Here is a 17,859-nt window from a genome sequence, read left to right on the forward strand (position 1 = left end):
ATGTTCGGGTGGTCGTTTGAGAGCGCTCTGGATGTGGTGAAGAGCAGCTTTAAACCTATGTCACGAGATCAACCATGCATGGAAGTCATGATCCTGCTTTCTTATCCTTTGAGCCCGCTTATGCTACCAGCAACGCTTTGTTGCCCTTTTACATGAGCTTTGCAGCGCTGACAGAGCGCTCTGAAACGACCACCCGAATATGTCATTAAGTTGGTGACACGGTGACAGCATATGAATGCAACAGACGCTTCACACCCTCAGAACCGCGTTGCATCTGCAGTCAGTACCATGCCGCTGCGAAAAACAGTTTGTGAAAGACACCAATATCCGAAAACGTTCTCCTCCGCCGTGACTTAGTAACGTCAAAGACTGGGCCGGTTGGTTCTGCATGATTCAAAATACGAGGGACGGCCATAAAATTCGTATTATTGCCACGAAGATTAAGCGGTTAGACTCGTGTGAGAGTTTAATATGAGAGCGCACTCGAGTTAAGCTGGTGCACTATTTTTTCAACAGTTATCAGCAAGCACTACAGCGTCCACCTGCGCATCAATTTGTCGTTCAGCATCGAGATACGCGTCAGCCGCTCCTTTCCTCATCGCCGTGGCTTCTTGGACCGCATTGAAATCGCCCGCGCCATTTCACAACAGTGCTATAAGCTAGACAACAGGTGGTATCCAAAACCCGATGTTTATGACGTGTTTCCGGCTCCCACAACCGCTACCGCCGCACGCAACCACACATCCTTTAAATACGAATTTTTAATCAGCACTGAAGCGTGGATTTGGAGACGGCTTATTGTCACCGGGCATCGCCACTAGCTCAGCATGGATATCATTGGCATTATAGGTCGCTTGATATGCAGAAAACGGAACACTTCTCGCGCTTCAACCAACTTTCCCGACAAACAATCAATGCAATTTTTGTTTTGATGCCATAGGGGTATTCCGTGGTACTACCCACAACGAAATTGTTTACACTCTGCTAGAACAAGAGACACGTGCGCGTATTCTGATGCATATCGTGCACAGCTGTTTCACATTTATGGTACCAACAACGCAAACTTTATGAGCACCACCCGTATTACAGCGAGATTTGGGCCGATAACCTAATCGAAGAGCAGACAAGGACAAGCGCTGTCGTTCTCTGCTCTTCGTTTCATGTCGTCGTTTCAAGTCGCGCCAGTACATATACCGACTCTGACATGACATCAAGGAAATAAGCAAGCCTCATTGGATGGCGCATCGAAACCGGCACGTCATCTTTACCATTCCTCTACCCCGTAAAAGTGCACAGCGCAGCTTGAAAAGCTTCAGGCTCCGCAGATCAAATAGCGGTCCACATAAAAACTGTTAAGCGGCACCGACATGAAGAATAGGCGAACAGACCGATTACATCGAGCAGAACAGTATAGCGAGAGGTGACTAATCTGCTAAGAATTCAACCGTTCCTTCTTTCTTTTCTTTTTTCTTGCAGAACAATTCACGCACCAAGTATAGTGAGCGGTATAAATCAAACGAGACAGGTCAAACGTCAGCTCTATTGCTTATAGAGTGAGCACCTATTTTGAACACCCTATACATCACATACTACAATTCATTTGCTAAGCACACACACACACACACTTGTCGGTATCTCTTTACGTCGCTTACGCACGTGAACATTTCCGTAGAAATCACGCAAGCAACGCGACACAAACGAAAGATCTGTTTACATATTCATGTTGTGACGAACATGAACGCACGCACACAGGCGCACAACGTGGTATACGACAAGCACCGCTTTGCGCGTCACATTCTGTGACAAGTGTTGAACGATGTGAAGCTTTGTTTCGCGATTTCGTGGCGCTCAAGCGGAAGCTCAGAAGTATGCCCTGACACTCAATACTGAGAGAAGGAGTAGGTGGAGGAATGTTTGTTTTCTGCAGGTGGAACCTATAGCCTTGCAAAAGTTGCAGGCCACTTTACCGCCCGATCGAGCGCCACTTGTAAAGTACGGTGGGGTCACAAGCCCGTCATATTCCATCTGGTAACACAAGGAGCCCTGGCGACACAAGGGAATACAAACGGTGACGATGGTTTTGAACCTGAGCGCAGCAGGCAACGCGCCATCCCTTCCACGTCGATCCACACGGCTCGCCTTTCACGCTCTCTCTTTCACGGATGAGTTTGACGAGGAGCCGAGGCACATATCTCTAAAGTATTCAGTTCTGTCGAGGGAACACGGGGGAACACGATGTGACTAAGAAGGCGCCCTTGATTTTGCAAAGACCAATTAAGTCTATGGGCAGCGTGTAGACTTTATTATGTACTGTTTCACCTTCCCTTTATTTTTTTTCTTCATTGGACGAAGAAGTGTTACATAGGGCATGGACTTATAGAAAGATCAAATATCATTGCACAGTTTTAACGTGAAAGAATATTTGTTGCATTAATTGTCTGAAGAGATGACAAGACCTCAGACCCCGAGTTCTAAACACTCTTCCGTAGCGTGACCTGCAGTGGCCGGCCCTATAGTGTACGTGACCTGTACTGTGTTTGTTCTGCTTCATTCTCTCATGTTTGCCACCTTAATCTTTCTTTCCTAACCTCTTTCTTTTTGTATTCCATTTCTATGTTTCTGTCTCCTCCTTTCTGAAGATTAGGCAGGCGTTGCGCCCGTTCCAGTGGCAGTTGCCAGCCAGCTCCTCGCTTTCCCTTTCCTGTCAAGCGTATACGTGTTTTCTAAACAAATAATGACAGTAATCGAACGGCCCTTTTCAATGAACGTGTATTTATTGCCATGTGAAATATACAGACGTTCATTAAGCAAAATTGGCCAAAAAATGGATATCTCTCGGTGTACTACTAGCGGTCCTGGATGTTGACAGTTTGTTGCTTCCAGAATATATATATATAGTCGTCAAAAAGTGTAAGATCATAAGCACATGAAATATCTACAGACGTCGTAGGTGAACGTCTATAGACCTTCCACAGACTGTGCAAACACATTTGTGTAACGATGACGCGGTGGAACACAAGGCGGAGGCGAATACTTTCGTTTGCACGATCACACTCCAGTTAGTTAGACGCGCATCATATGTGGCTTCCAGTCAAACAACACCCTATTGCAAAGGGATAAGCAGGGATACAATATGGCGGTCGCCATGACACCGTACAGATGGCACAGTGAAACGCTGCACGCTATCCCGATCAGATATATCGCTAGCGCCATTCTGGCGTTGTGAATCGATGGTGAGCTTGTGCGATTAGACCAAGAATGTGCTAAGCACATCCCACACCGCATTGGCTCCTCATATTAACTCTCGGCAGCAAGGGAGAGCGGCTGCCTACGTCTGCTTGTTTGCTATAACAGATTGGTTTCTTTCGTCGAAGAACTTTGAATATTAATAACGTCTTACGAAAAACTCGAACGGGAGGTCGAAGAAAGCGAAAGAGACAGTGGAAGGGCACACGCAGCTTAAGGCGAGTTTAAATCGTAGCGCGATACAGGACGCAACAGCGGCCTGTAAACGCCACTGCAGAGAATGTCAAAAGACACAAGCACAGATGCACGCGACGCCATGATGCAACAGGAAAAAAGTAGATAACGACAGAGCAGCTGCGACATGCAACGCTGAGCTGCGAGCTCCGCCGCGAAATACTATAGGCTCCCCAAGTACTGACGCACGAACGTCATAATTTTGAAATATTTAGAGAAAAGTTTTTTTTTTCATTATTTTTATTTCTTTTTATCAAGCGGTGATTCGCGGATCTCCACGGCATGAAAAACAAGATGAAAAAGCACGGGTTTGGGCGCGTAGATGGCTCTTGTATACCTGAATTATTTCCAGTCTTGTAAGAACGCGTGGCCTTGCAGCCTCAGACGACCACGACCCTAGTCATCCATGTGCTTATAAAACAGCTTGTAGCGTCCCTCTTCAGCACTGTATTTGCATACTGAGTTGATCTAAGCAAAATTTGGCGGCTGTAAGCGTTGACAAAAGGCAAGATTTATGGGTAGTAAACATGAATTTTTCGATGATTGCGCCTGATGTCGTTCAGAAAGAACCTTGAAGCTTCCTTGTTGTTGTTGTTCGTGCTTCAATTCGGGTATGTTCGGCATGTTCTAGGCACACGAAGACAGGTATATAAGAAAGCATGGCACGCACCTAAGCAGCGTCAAAATAATTTCTAAAGTAAAAGGTTGAGCTTCTCTTTTTTATGACAGAATTTCTTTACAAGAAACGACGAAAAACATCGAGGAGGCTTTCAAGGACTCTTTTAACCACGCCTTTCTTCTTTTCTAGCACTTCTGTGATTACACTGATACCCACCACGTAGACCTTATGTCCACGGCTTCCTGTCTGTGAAATACAATGTCGTGAGTTCGCCTCCCGTCCCCGGAGATGGCATTCCTACGAGCGCGTTAAAGAACCCCCGGCATTGAATAGTGAACCCAGTACCCCCTTACAGCCCTCAGTGCGTCTCTCTCACGTCAAACCCCATCAATCATAACGGAAACAGTCGACGATGAAGAGCGAGCGGTCAATGCTGAAAAAGGCGATCACTTCAAGCATATACGTCTACTTCACCAGCGAGTTCAGCGGCAGTGAGCAATAGGGTGGCAACGCTCAGAGCAGTGAAGTCCCCGGGGGAACGAACGGAGAGGAAAGATTGCAAAGCAGATCGTTTCGTAAACGACGTCTGCGTGCAGGGCTGCCTTCATACAGCACTGCAGCATTCCGTTATGGAGTGCATGGCGGCATCCTTCCGGTTTGTTGGCAGCATTGATAGCACAAGCAACTACGCGATATGGTTGCACGGAGTCGAGTGTCGTCGGACAAAACTAGGCGAGCCACAGTCGCGCAGCGACACCACATACACCTTAGTGCACACAGGTTTCTCATCTAGCCCGCCCGGAATCATGCTTGGAGACCAGTGCAGACCGCTGTGAAGCAGCGCGACCGCAGTAGGCGCGAAGCGAGCTCCTTTGAACATGTTCTGCATTTACTGAATCCTATACGTGGAGCATCTAATATTGATAAATGTGGCCTTCGACTGATGGGGTTTATCGTCCAAAGGTAACGCGTGGTCTTTCGGAGAAATTGAAGCGCAGGACTCCTCCGGCTTCTTTGTATTTCTTTCCCCCCCCTTTTTTTTTCTTTTTTTTTAACAGGACGCTGTCAACCGGGTGCATCTTTCTTTTTCAAAACTCATATCTCCGTTTCGACGCTGTCTCCTTTTTTTTTCATTTTATTAAATATCATATTTGCCATCACGACCTGATGATGGTCACAGCCGGGAAGATACTACAGCGAGGACCCACGGCGACGCCACGAATTCCATGCCGTGGAGATCCGCGAATCACCGTTTGATAAAAAGAAAGAAAAAGAAAAAAAAATAACTTTCGTCTAAAGATTCACTGATTATGGCATTCCGCTAACAATCATGATCTCGCGTGTTCGTTTCGCTGCAACAGCGACCGCTGCAAAATTTTATCCCTTCCAAAATGCAGGATGCACGTTGCACACCACCACACGAATGCGCGCATCAACACTCATGCGCAAAAGGTTAAATGCCACAACAGCCACTCGATCTCTACTGTGACAGCAAACAAACAAGAAAACCTTCCTGCTTAAACTATCTGCTTCGTTTCGCGGAAATCACAGAGCACTGATCTCCGGCAGCAGAAAATGTAGAGTAACACGTTTGAGCTAAGGCGTGACGTTCCCATGTCGCGGTACTTGCGGGCTATTTCCTTGATTTGTCGATACTGCAGAGAAGCGCAAGTTTTGGTTCACTTGTATTATCAGTTGCAGAAAGGAGGGGGGGGGGGGAGAGAGAAAGTGGATTTAATGCAAATATTGAAATTTATGCGAAGCGAAGCTTTAGTGAAGTGGGTAATTAAATTCTGTTGATGCGATGACCACAATTGTGTTTACTTTCGTGCTATACAAAGTGTAATCTCATGCATTGTGAAGTGCGGTGTCCCACGGGGCAGCGTTTTATCGCCGCTTCTGTTGTAACAAAGTACTCGCCGCGCTTCCAAGTCCCTTGCCTCGAGACAGTGACTTCCCTGTGAGCGTAGCTATCTATGCAGATGATATTTCTCTGTGGATAGGCGGCCCTTCGCACATTGGCCCACGGCTTCGTGCAAGCTTGCAAAGAGCTCTGAACGCGACTTCGGAGTACTTGAGTGAAGTTGGCCTGCAGATATCACGTGCTAAGTGGGCTGCAATAGCTTACCACCCTAAACAACGCGCTAGTCGAACAATAAGCCGACTGTAACTTGACGAAACACCGATAAGCTGGGTGCGACAACACCGTTATTTGGGCTTAATTGTGGATGATCGCATCTCTTGGCAACCTGCCGTTAAACTTGTATGACACAAATCGCAATCCATCCTTAAGTATGCGGCCGCCTTGACTGCTAGAGGTGCTGGCTGTGACCAAACAACGACTCTGCAGGTGTACCACTCATCTGTACTCTCAGGCATGATGTATGCGTTACCAGTCCTGAACATCCCACCTAGTTTGATGGCCCAACTGGAACGAGATCATTGCCTCGTGAGGTGCAATCTCTTCCATTACTCACTGAAGCACATCAGTTACCTGCGAGGCTACAAGCAGACCAGAGAGCTCTATATCACATTGAGCGTCTGTATACCACGCATCGAATGGTCAAATGCTCCTTGATCATCTGATTCCCCCGCCTGTTTTCTCGCATTGGAAAATGGCGGCATTATTTATGAACATTACTGATATTTCTGAAAATGCTGCTTCAGTTACGCCTTCGCCTCCGAAAGGTATCACCAAACACGTATTCCCAATTTACCTAAAAATCCCTGACATACACAAAAAGTCTGATATGCCTGTTTCGGCCATATTCCAATTGACTCAGCCATACATGTTTGACAGATTTCCAGATTACCTTCAAGTATTTACAGATGCATCTGTACACAGCGATGGTCAAGGCGCCTCTGTAGCTTTCTTCTGCCCTTATACGTATATTTAATATACCCCGTCCAGCCCCGTGAACAACTGCGGAGCTAGCAGCAATTAATGTTGCACTGAAATACGTGCAAGAGAAGTTAACCACATCGAATATTGTCATATTTATGGACTCCCGCGCTGCACTTAGCAGATTACAACGCAGTCAGGCTGATTAATGCCCAATTCTGCGCAGCATTGCTGACTCTGCCAACAAAATTTTATCACGTGGGGTATCTCTCGTTGCTCAATGGATACGTTCACACGTAGGGATCGCCGGAAATGAAGAGGCTGATCGGCTGGCTTCAACTTGCACTCAAAACGACTGTGCTTGCCCTGAAATTTTGTGCAAGCTTGATGACGCTCGCCTGCTGATTCGTCGCCACCTACTCAAGCAGCATCCAGACCAGCGCTTCGCAAATGGAACGTTCCCGCCGCGTGTTCGCGGTCGTCGGGCTAGCGGGCTAGAGCGCAACTACTGAAACTAAGCGTTGGCTGTGTGAACGTGTGCGAACGTTTATACAGACAAGGACGTGTGGCCAGTCCATCGTGTACGTCTTCCGGTTGCTGCGAGACACTTCAGCACCTGATATTGGAGTGTCCCGCTTTCAGTGCGCAACGCATATCGCTAGTGAGGGACTATCATCTCCTTGGCCTGCGGTGTGCGACACTAGACGAATGTTTGTACCCCAGTGGTTGTGCGTCTCGACGTGATCAAGCTCATCGCGCTCTCCTTACTTTTCTAGAAGCAACGAACTTATGTTCACATTTGTAACTTGGAGACTGTTGCTGTATGTGACCTGTACTGTGTGTTCTACTTTATTTTTTGAGATTTGTCATCTTGCTCTTTCTTTCCTCTTTCCTTCCCTTCTTACTATCTCCCATTTCTATATTTCTATCTCCTCCCTTCTAAAGAGTAAGCAGGCGTTTTGCCCCTTCCGGTGGCAGTTGCCAGCTTTCCCTTTCCTGTGAAATGTAGTATATGTTTTCAAATCAATAATAATAATAATAATAATAATAATAATAATAATAATAATAATAATAATAATAATAATAATAATAATAATAATGTCACAAGTTTAATATCATGCATTTTTTACGTTTATGCACTGCACTACTCACACGCTTTCCCGAAATGCGAAATGCGCAAGCTATGCCGAAGACAAAAAAGTTTCACAAAAAAAAAGAATAGCCGCGATCCGCGTGCGCGCGCGTGTGAGTGTGTGTGTGCATGTGGTGTGTGTGTGTGTGCGTGTGTGCGTGTCCCGATAAGTGTCATCAGCACAATGCCGATGAGTGTTAACTGGAACATCAGTGCTTATCGTCACATCTTTTGAGGATGAACGTGGGGATGAGTCCAGTACGTATTTCAGCAAAATTTATATTCTGTATATTACTGCTCAACTACGACTCGCCAATTGCATGGGATATGCGCTCTAAATGGACAGCTACAACGTTTTGTCAGTGAAATTTTGTTATCTAGCTATAATGGCAAGGCAACTTGTCCTGCAAGTAGTGCCAGCCTCTTCAAGTAATCCAGCTGATAACAGATAAATCGGCCTAGGAATGTTATATGCAGAGCTCTTGCAACTCTTACAATATATATACACACACGCATGGACGAGAAAAAAAGATACCGAGCGGCCCGATTTTTTCTTTTTGTCGGAACATAAGTGAACTATGACCCGAAGGACATCATAGGGGAAGTCCTTATGATCTATCTACCTATCTAGTGTATATATATATATATATATATATATATATATATATATATATATATATATCCAGGAAAGATAGCAAATAATGGCACCAAGGGCTGCATAGGGGAAATTATCTGCAGATCTTAATTGAATTAAAGATATGATAAATAAATGGATTGATAATGGACGAAAAAAAAAACTGGCCGCAGGTTATAATCGGGCCTAATCGAAACAGCCGTAGCCGAGCGAGATTTAGAATTAGCACCACCATCTGTACATCTATAAACATGACTGCAGCCAGCTAGCTGTCAGTGGGCAGGATGAGGTAGCTGTTCCGGAACATCGCGAATAAATGCGCGTGGCGCTAAGAGCCTCGCAGAGACAACAAACCTGCTGGCCGCATTTCATCGGCGTACGTGGCTCATAAAATAAACGTACGTTTAAACCCAATCTACAGTCGTTGCGAGTAGGCATAATGAAGCTCCCCCTGACGAAAAAAAAAAATGGAAATGTTTCCTGTCTTTTTTTTTTTTTTTCATGTCGCAACGCAAACGTACTGCACAATGGCAACTAGTGATGTGACAACTGTCTCGATCACAGGAGCTGGGTTTAATCACGCCAAGCTCCTCCCCGATATTGTACAAAGCATAAAACTGCTGCATCTGCAACTGGCACTGAAGCCTTCCGTTAAGCCTCCCGCGTCAGCGGCTACTACAACAATTTCATAGTGAAAGTAGTGCTCATGTGAAAAAGAAGTTTGAAAAAAGAAAAAAAAAAGAACTGCCCATTGAACGGGATTAGTTTTGACTACCTGGAATTCTTAACGTGCACCTAAATCAAAGTACACGAAAAGCTTTCTTTCTTTCTTTCTTTCTTTCTTTCTTTCTTTCTTTCTTTCTTTCTTCTTTTTTTTCTTTTTCCTTGTTTTTTGCATTTCGCCCACATAGAAAGAAACAAAGGAAAGGCAGCGAGGCTAACCAAGCACAAAAAAGCCCGGTTTGCTACCCTGCACGAGGGGAAAAAGGTATTTAAAAAGATACGAAGGGTGAAAAGTGAGTGTGGCTGCCCCATCGAAATGCGGTCAGTGATAGAACCGGCGACCTCGAGCTCAATAGCGCAACGTCATATAATAGCCACTAAGCTACCGCGGAGGCTGAGAGAATGAAGAGCAATGGCGGCCGAGCAATAAACGAACTCTCTGTTCTTGTCTGACTCTTTTTTTTTTTTTCGCGACTGAGCATTGCACTGTGACAATAGTGGAGATAAAGTTCCGGCCTTCGTTACAGATAGCCGGCTCACTCTTTTTTTTTTTTTTTTCTGTCTCTTTTGCAAGCCCCCTGTCTGTGAAGAAGCTCCGATACACTGCAGCGCTGCAGACAGGTGTGACATGGCTCTGTGCCGCTCCGCCCAAGCAACCGTGAGACATAACTATTGCACTCATCGTGATGGTCACCTGATCGGTGCCTCGATTAACAATTCTCGGGACCGATAGCGCTGGCGAATCGCCAGTTGAACGTCGAAGAGTCTGTCGCCAGTCAGTGAGTTGCGCTTACAAGTCAGACTTGCTCGTAAGTGAGCAGCACGACAGTAGAGGGACCACGGATTCGAAATATAATGGTGCTGTGACGAAATCTTTCAAAATATAATAACGCCACAGCGTTAAGGGCCCCGTGTCGCTGAAAATCCGGCGTCGGCGTAAGCGCCGGCATCGTTGGCGGAAATAATCATGGCCGAACCCATCATCCCAACCACCCCGACCGGGCAGGCCCTTCGCGTAGAGCAAGGCGTTAGTGAACAAAAATTGAATTTCTAAAAGCAAAATCCGTCAGAAAAACCATAAAGTAGGACTTAACCACAACCTACAGACGTGATAGCGTCGGATTGTAATGTGAATATGTGAAAAAAAAAAAAAAAAGCCTGATAAGCAGCCTGGGATCTTTGAATGCTATCGCGTTCCACTCTTAAAGGCGAAGCTTAAGCGTCCTCCAAAATTTTCAACAATGGTTTTCCTACGCTACGTCTTGCTGCGAAAATTTTCCTGCACGTAATTATGGAGCCTGTGTTCCGGATCGAGTGCAATGAGAGAGGGGAAATGCGGTCCGTGAGTCCAGGTGATCAAATATGGCGGCCGATTGGAAGGGAGACCCACAAACCGTCGATGGCGTTCTCGAACGGCTTGCAGCCCGGGGATTACTCAAAGAAAGTGATGTCGGTCTGCCCCCCGCATTGGCGCTGGACAGAACGGACACCTCGAAGGAACGCCAGTACATCCCCATTGTGTGCGCATGGGTGAGACTACAGCCGCACTGTTTCAAGACAGATTCGTTTAAAATATAAGGAACGCGTCAGAATGATTCGAATGCGTGACGGGGGCGAGGTTGAGTAAGGGCCGCATGGCAATGCCCACTCGACGGCGCGTCGGTTGCCGTAACTAAAAGCTCCCGCAGCTTCTTACCAGCAGGGCTGAAGATAGAACTTGCCCCGTACCGGGGTCCTTCTGCCCCCACTTCGCCTCTGAAATAGAGGCTTGTCGGTTGGCGTCTTCTTAAAGATTAAGTGCTAATTGTTCTAGTAATGTAAATGGTACGCTACTTAGAAAACGAAACCTGATTGTTCCCGACGAATTTATTACATATGACTGAACATTGATGGCCTGAAATCTAACAAAATTTGCCGAGACATTCAAGCTGCATTCCAAAACCTGTAGCACAAGGAAACACGTCGACCAGTAAGTAATTCGTGGGCAGGGTGAAGATGTTTATTTTTCTTCACTCGAACATAATGTTTAATCGCGCCCCTCCTAAGATGGCGGCGGTCCGTCTTCACTTTCGGAACGTCATTTACCCTCCAGCATTCCCCCCCCCCCCCCCCCCCCATTTTTTTTAAGCGTCGATGACAAACTGAGAATTACAGGGTTGTATGTACACTGTCCAATTCCGACGCAATTCGCACAGATTTGGCAGCCAATTAGGTTCACTTATTTGCAGGACGTCAAGCGGTTTAAAATGCTTAAAACAGCTGTTTTCTCCGTACAGAGCAGTCTCTGTGGCCCTGGCTTCAGGGTAAAACATGAACGTCTAGGTAAAATTTTATGGGTGATCTTGATATCACTTCTAAGCTATCTCTTCTCTTCTTCTTAGCTTCTTCTTAGCTCGAAACAACTAGCTTTTGTTTTACAATTAGCCTAGCATCTAGTTTAGCAGAGCAAAATCATTAATCTGTGACCGGACTCCAGCTGGCTCGGTTCTCTTTCAGAAGTGGAGGGCAGGTGCGCTACATTTTTTTTTTTTTTTTTTTTGTGGGAGGAGCTTGTTTGAAACTCTTATATTGTGACCGACTATAGAACGCAGTTGGTCAAAAAAAAAAAGCAAGAAGAAACAAAGAATGAAAAGACGTGGTATTTGTTTAATTAAATGGGAAACAAGAAGGAGCATCTGCAATAGTAAAGTGCCGGAAAAATAGCAGCCAACCGGACGTTATTCTCGTTAACCTCCCTGCCTTCTGTCTTTCCTCCTCCTCCCTTAGCATGGCATGAGGGTTGGTAAGCCACAACAGATTCATGAACGAAAGACGGGTGTCGAAGACGCCCAGACGTTCTCACCATGACGTCATGAATTTTGACAGCGTCTACTATAGGATCTAGTTAGCTCTTACTCTGCGGAGAAAAAAAAAAAAAAAAACTACACTCCGCTAGAAAGCGGAATGTAGAACAGCAGGCTTGATATAGGGGATTATCGAAAAATGTTCATGAGGCTAAACGCTCCAAGTAGGAGAAACTACCTTGAAATTTCCGACGTAACGTCGCAGTGTCAGCGATTACTTGTCTGCGCGAAATTCGAAAGAAAATGAGCTTTTCTTCATTTTCGGCACCAAATAATCAACCATTTTTTGCACTAAAAGAATGAAAGTATGGCTTGTGAACACTAGTTTGCTAGCCTGAACATGATCCTAGCGGTGCTCTTTTTTGCGCCGTGTTCAAGCACGTGACATGTATTTTCATTATTTCTGTGACCACAGGGGCCCGCCCGGTATGGCATCGAACACGTTGTTTGTCTCGAGCTTTTATTTTCGGCGAACGTACATTTTAGAGACCGTCACACGACTTGCCCTCGCAAGAAGTCTCCTAGCCGCACACTGTACTACAAGAACACAACTCTATTTGCCTGTGCTGCGCATATTATGCTTACTATGTGCATACCATAGCTCCCTCGAACCATAAATCAATGAATCAATCAACTCACTTCCCATTTGACAGCGATCACTGCGGGCAAGCATGCCATATCAGAGAGAGAAAGAGAGAGAGAGGGGGGGGGGGGCGCTTCGGGCACACTCACCGTCGTAATGCATACTGCCATTCTCGGTCCGGCTGATTCTGCTCTCGGAGGTGCGCTCGTCGTCGTAGTAGTTGTTCCACGAGTGCGGCACCGGCCTCTTGCCCAAGATGGCGTGCAGCTTCTGCCAGTGGGGCCATTCCACCGGGTAACCTGCAGAGGCAGCGAAGCTGCGGTCAGGCTCGTCCATAACACCGCAGACACGTACGCGCGGGATAACACAGTGTGGGGACACAAAGCAGCAGACCTCCGCCGCACACAACGGCCGATGCCGCCTGTGCTTTCATCGTCTACGGAGATAAGGCGGCACCGGTTGACACTGCCGCTGCTGACTCGAACATCAGCGGCACAGCAGGGTGAAAACGAAACTATAGATGTGTGCGGGGAACCGTAGAGAGCGAGAAAAATAACACTGAAATTAGTCGGAATCCCATAAATTTGCACTATGAAACTTTAAGCCGTGCCAAGGGGGGGGGGGGGGGGGGGGGGGCATACGAAACTTGACGCGACGTCGTATCGCGCACAGATAATCAGCCAGTAGCTGCGCGAAGATAAGATGGCACTTGTGAGCTCCCACAGGAAGCTTATCGAAAGCGTGTGGCCCATCAGGTGCTCGCTGCAGGCTTGCGGTTTCATCTCCACAACGCCTGTCACCGAGTCAAGTCGAAATGCGTGATCAGAGTACAGAGCCACGAGAGTCACAATTCTAATGCTCCAAGTGCGTCTATTCTAATATTCTAAGCGCTGGTCCTCCAGAATATGAACAGCGCCATAGCAACTCGGCTATCGCAGCGGGTTGATTACACACTTGCCAGAGGGAAAGATTCGCACGCTCGCCCCACTCACGTGTTCCCATTCGCCTCCGGAGACTCGAATACAGCTAAGCGACATAATCGCTTTTCGAGCTGACTTTTACGGTGTACTGGTAGGTTACGAACGTGACAGGCAATCTAATTGAAATACACAGTTAGATGTCATAAGCTGCATTTCCTGTACGTAGAAGAAGTAACCATTTCCTCGTGCTTGTTGTGATAAAAACGGCGTTTCGTTGCTTAAACGTAGTTCCATCTTCATCGTTGACGATGAAGATGAAAGTACGTGTAGTACATTGCCATGTTGCGGCTGCTCAAGCCCCTCGACACACAAGGGGCGGTGACGCGTGCATGGAGGGGCTTCAGGATTTTCACGCAAACTCGAGGAGTTCGAAACGCGCTTCAAGGTTGCTTCCGCCACGACCGCTACTGCTTCTGCCGTCTGTGACAACAAATAGGTATAGATCAATCAAGCGTCAAATTTCTCGAAAGCGGATGAAAATAATACGAGTAAACCACTTCCGCTCAGTTCCACATCCACCAGACTTCACATCCAGGATGAATATTTTAAATTAAGGCTTCCGAGTTTATCTTCAAAAAGAAATGGAGGGTAATGTGCAATACAATACACAAGGAGTCTTAGAGGTTAGCAATGGACCGCAACGTGCAATCAGCCAGATTGTTAACAATATCACGCAAGCGCCGGCCCTTCTGAAGGTCGGCGCCTCGTAGTTAGGTTAGGTTAGGTTACGTTTGGTTAGGTTAGGCGCTCAACGCAAACGCCCGTGAGGGTGCCATCTACTGTGCCATTCACTCCAGAAGAACACATGGCTTGGCGGAGTTATCGGCTCGGTCCCGCTTGTAAAAAACGGCGTGAAGCCGAACACATGACCAAGTAAGACGAGACATCTGCGATGACCTTCCTTTCTTTTTCCCCCTATAACTGACACTGCGCATGCGCCAGGGAAGAAATAAAGAAAGGGGTTTATCAGCACGCGCGAGGTATTGTCATGAATTCCTGCGAACGGCGGGGCCTCACGGATAACAAAAGTAGGGCGTGTGCCTTTCTAACGGGAAGAGCGTCGCAGAGAACGCATGCACCGATGAGTGTTCTGCGAACGTGCGCTTACTATCTGGTCGCTTTTCGCCGTTATAAGGCGCTGACACGCGGTGCGGTCGACGCTGGAACCGATATTGTTGAAAATCTCGCTGTACAGGTCACCGGTTTCTCCGCTTGTTCTATTGGCATTTATAATCCGTATAATACACAGCCGGCAACGCCAGCAAGGCTAGACAGACTTCTCTCGCTGTTCACATCCGCGACCAAAAAATAGTGCGTCGCACGAAAGAAAGAAAAAGAGAAAAATACTAGGCACGCGCCACGTGATTCGATGTAAAATTAAGTCTTGTACTATTGCGTCGTAAAATATGACGTATTTATCAGATGAAAGGCGTCGCAGATCTAAACCTATTTACCACCAACGAGCGAAGTGACATGTTTCTGCAACCACAGGCCACCGCGCACCACCTACGCTCGCGGCCATCAACATAGTACGTCACCTACTAGAAACGCAAATATGCACAAGTAATGTGTGACTTGACGTAAAGTTGCGTTCGCAAGTATTCATATTATTATAGCTATATATTAATAGGACTATCTATTAAGAGTCTGAGCAACCACGGCATGCCTTTCATCGCTGCGAGCAGGTGTTATAGCTGGTCCACTATTTCTTGCTCGTGCAGCAGACGCGCGTTTCTCGTCCTTCATAGTGTTTTCGTGAGAACGCAGTTATCAATCATATTTTTGCGCGAAAGGATTCTTGACTGCAATGGAATACGGCAAGCACGATATGACGTACAATGAAAAGTAAGAAGCAACCGTTTGAAGTGTGAAACGTTCTCTGTGCCGCGACAGCTGAGTCGTCAAGCGACTGGCTTCCCAACACAAACAACCTCATACCCAGAAGCAGTAACAGGTATATTTTGAAATTGTGTTTTGTGTTTGGCCTTTCTGCACACAGGTCGCCCACATCATGTTTTCTGCCCAGCCTTGATCACTAGAATGGCACTAGAATGGCATAAGCTTGAGGATGAATAATGTACCCCAGTAGTTCTATATTCTCAGATCGGGATAGACGAGCAATTCATGTAGGTCGTTGTGGAGAGTTAATTCGACGGAGGCATACAGATGCATGTACCTTAAATAACACCATAAAAGAACCCCGAAACTGCCTACAGCTTCGAACTTGGAATTTCGAAGACTCAAGTGAAGCAGCACGAACGTGAGTTTGCTGAAATGTTCACTCATCCTACGCCCTCGCGAAACGGAGGATTTAAATCGGACACGAGGCTAAATGCCTGACAATAAATATTGTTCACCGAAGCGCCACATGCGTCATTTGTAAGCCATCACGACAGCTGTTCGCAGGCATTCTGTAAAAAAAAAAAAAAAAAAAGAAAAGAAAAAAAGAAAAAAGAAAAAAAAAAAAAGCCGCACCCAGAAATAGGCCTCGGAACGGCAGCCCCCATCTGGGCCCGTATTTACGAGGAACTTCTTACGTTAGAGATCTCAGGGAATCGCGATAGCGGACATACATTTACAATGGCGGCCGCCAACGATGAATGCCACTCCCGAACAAAACAGCATTGTGAATTGGGCCCTTGCTGCTTCATTCTTTGATTATGCGCGTCCTATCTCAAGTATACCATGAATGTAATCTGGCGCGACGACAATTCAGTGACAGTTGGCGCTAGAGCAAAGGAGGAAGCGAATATTTACGTGGCTGCGCAAATATAACATTCTGTGCAGCTGTCGTCATTGTCGTATTGTACAGCCCACGCACTACGTCGCGTACATGGCAGCGCCTACATGTACCCTGCATCATGATGCAGAAAGAACGCAACGAAAGCTCAGGAATTCCCGCCGTCATCGACGGGCTCTTGAGTGGCGCGCCAGCGAATCAGGGTATTCAAAATACATTTTTTACGCTAGGATTGTTTCGTAAGAGTGAATTCCAGCCAAACCTGATGGTGGACATGTTAGGGGGACGGCCCCTAAGAGCACTTACGCACGAAACACTTCTGTGAATAGGGCCCCAGATCCCGTCTCACGAAGTATATAGTTCTTACGCTTCGTAAGAACAAATTTCTGTCAATGGTGTTTAGTGAGCGTGGCCTGTATTCACAAAAAGGCCGTTCGCTAGAAGCGTTCGTAAATTAATAGCGAAGGCGGTTGGCCAATGGCAAAGAGCCGTTACGAACGAAAAGCTTTGAGATTCGTCCTCGTGTTATTAGTCAAGGCGACCAGCTGATGATAAATTGTTCTTGGCAACGCAAATGTTCATGAAAAGGGCCTCTGTCATGGCTAAAAGCAAGCGAATTACGGGATGCAGACTGCGATATATCTTTCAATGCTCTAATATATCGCCACGCACAGAGGGTCAGTCTAACTTCCATTCATCCTTCGGTGTACTAAAGAAAAAAAAAAACCTCGCAGATTCGCCCGAAAGGCTAAGCATCGGCTGCGATAGTAAATTAGTAGACAGCTATGCAGGGCAGTAGTTTAATGGGCCGTATAAAGTTGTAAGCATTCGCTTACTAACTCAATAGGCAAACACGGTGTCACGCGCGCACAGGTAAACATGAACACATCTCGCTCGGCGACCGCGGAAACTCGATCGCTGTGAAAACGCCGGAGTGAGAAAGCGCGCCAGCAGCAGCGGGCAAGCTGACCTTCGCGCTCTCTCTGGTATCGCTTCAACGCGAACTAAACGTCGAAAGCACAGAGCATACGAAGCTACCGGCACTCAGCGCATGCACTTTGTCCCCATCGCAAATCGCTTTGAAGATGAGGCCCGCGCGGGCGCGCACTTTCACCCAGCATCGCAGATCGCTTTCAAGATACGGCGCCCGCGCGGCCGCGCTGTGAGCAGGAGCCAATGTAGCAGATCGCATACCCTCCCCTCCCTCTCCATCACCTCGCCCCCGTGCCTCGCGCGCGAAAAAAGACCGCGCGCTTCCGGTCTGCCTTCTCCCTAGCGTGCGC

At 46.9% G+C, this 17,859-nt stretch overlaps 1 protein-coding gene across 2 annotated transcripts in view; it reads right to left on the bottom strand.

Moving 5' to 3' along the window:
- Window positions 1-17,859, bottom strand: part of LOC119455525 (uncharacterized) — a 131,350-nt gene that overhangs the window by 21,213 nt on the left and 92,278 nt on the right. For both annotated transcript variants that reach the window (XM_037716925.2, XM_037716927.2), the window contains exon 2: window positions 13,006-13,155. In XM_037716925.2, coding sequence (XP_037572853.1) covers window positions 13,006-13,155 — 150 coding nt within the window. The remainder of the gene's footprint in view (window positions 1-13,005; window positions 13,156-17,859) is intronic.

The sequence above is a fragment of the Dermacentor silvarum genome, chromosome 6 (assembly GCF_013339745.2).
Source record: "Dermacentor silvarum isolate Dsil-2018 chromosome 6, BIME_Dsil_1.4, whole genome shotgun sequence".
Lineage (NCBI taxonomy): Eukaryota > Metazoa > Arthropoda > Arachnida > Ixodida > Ixodidae > Dermacentor > Dermacentor silvarum.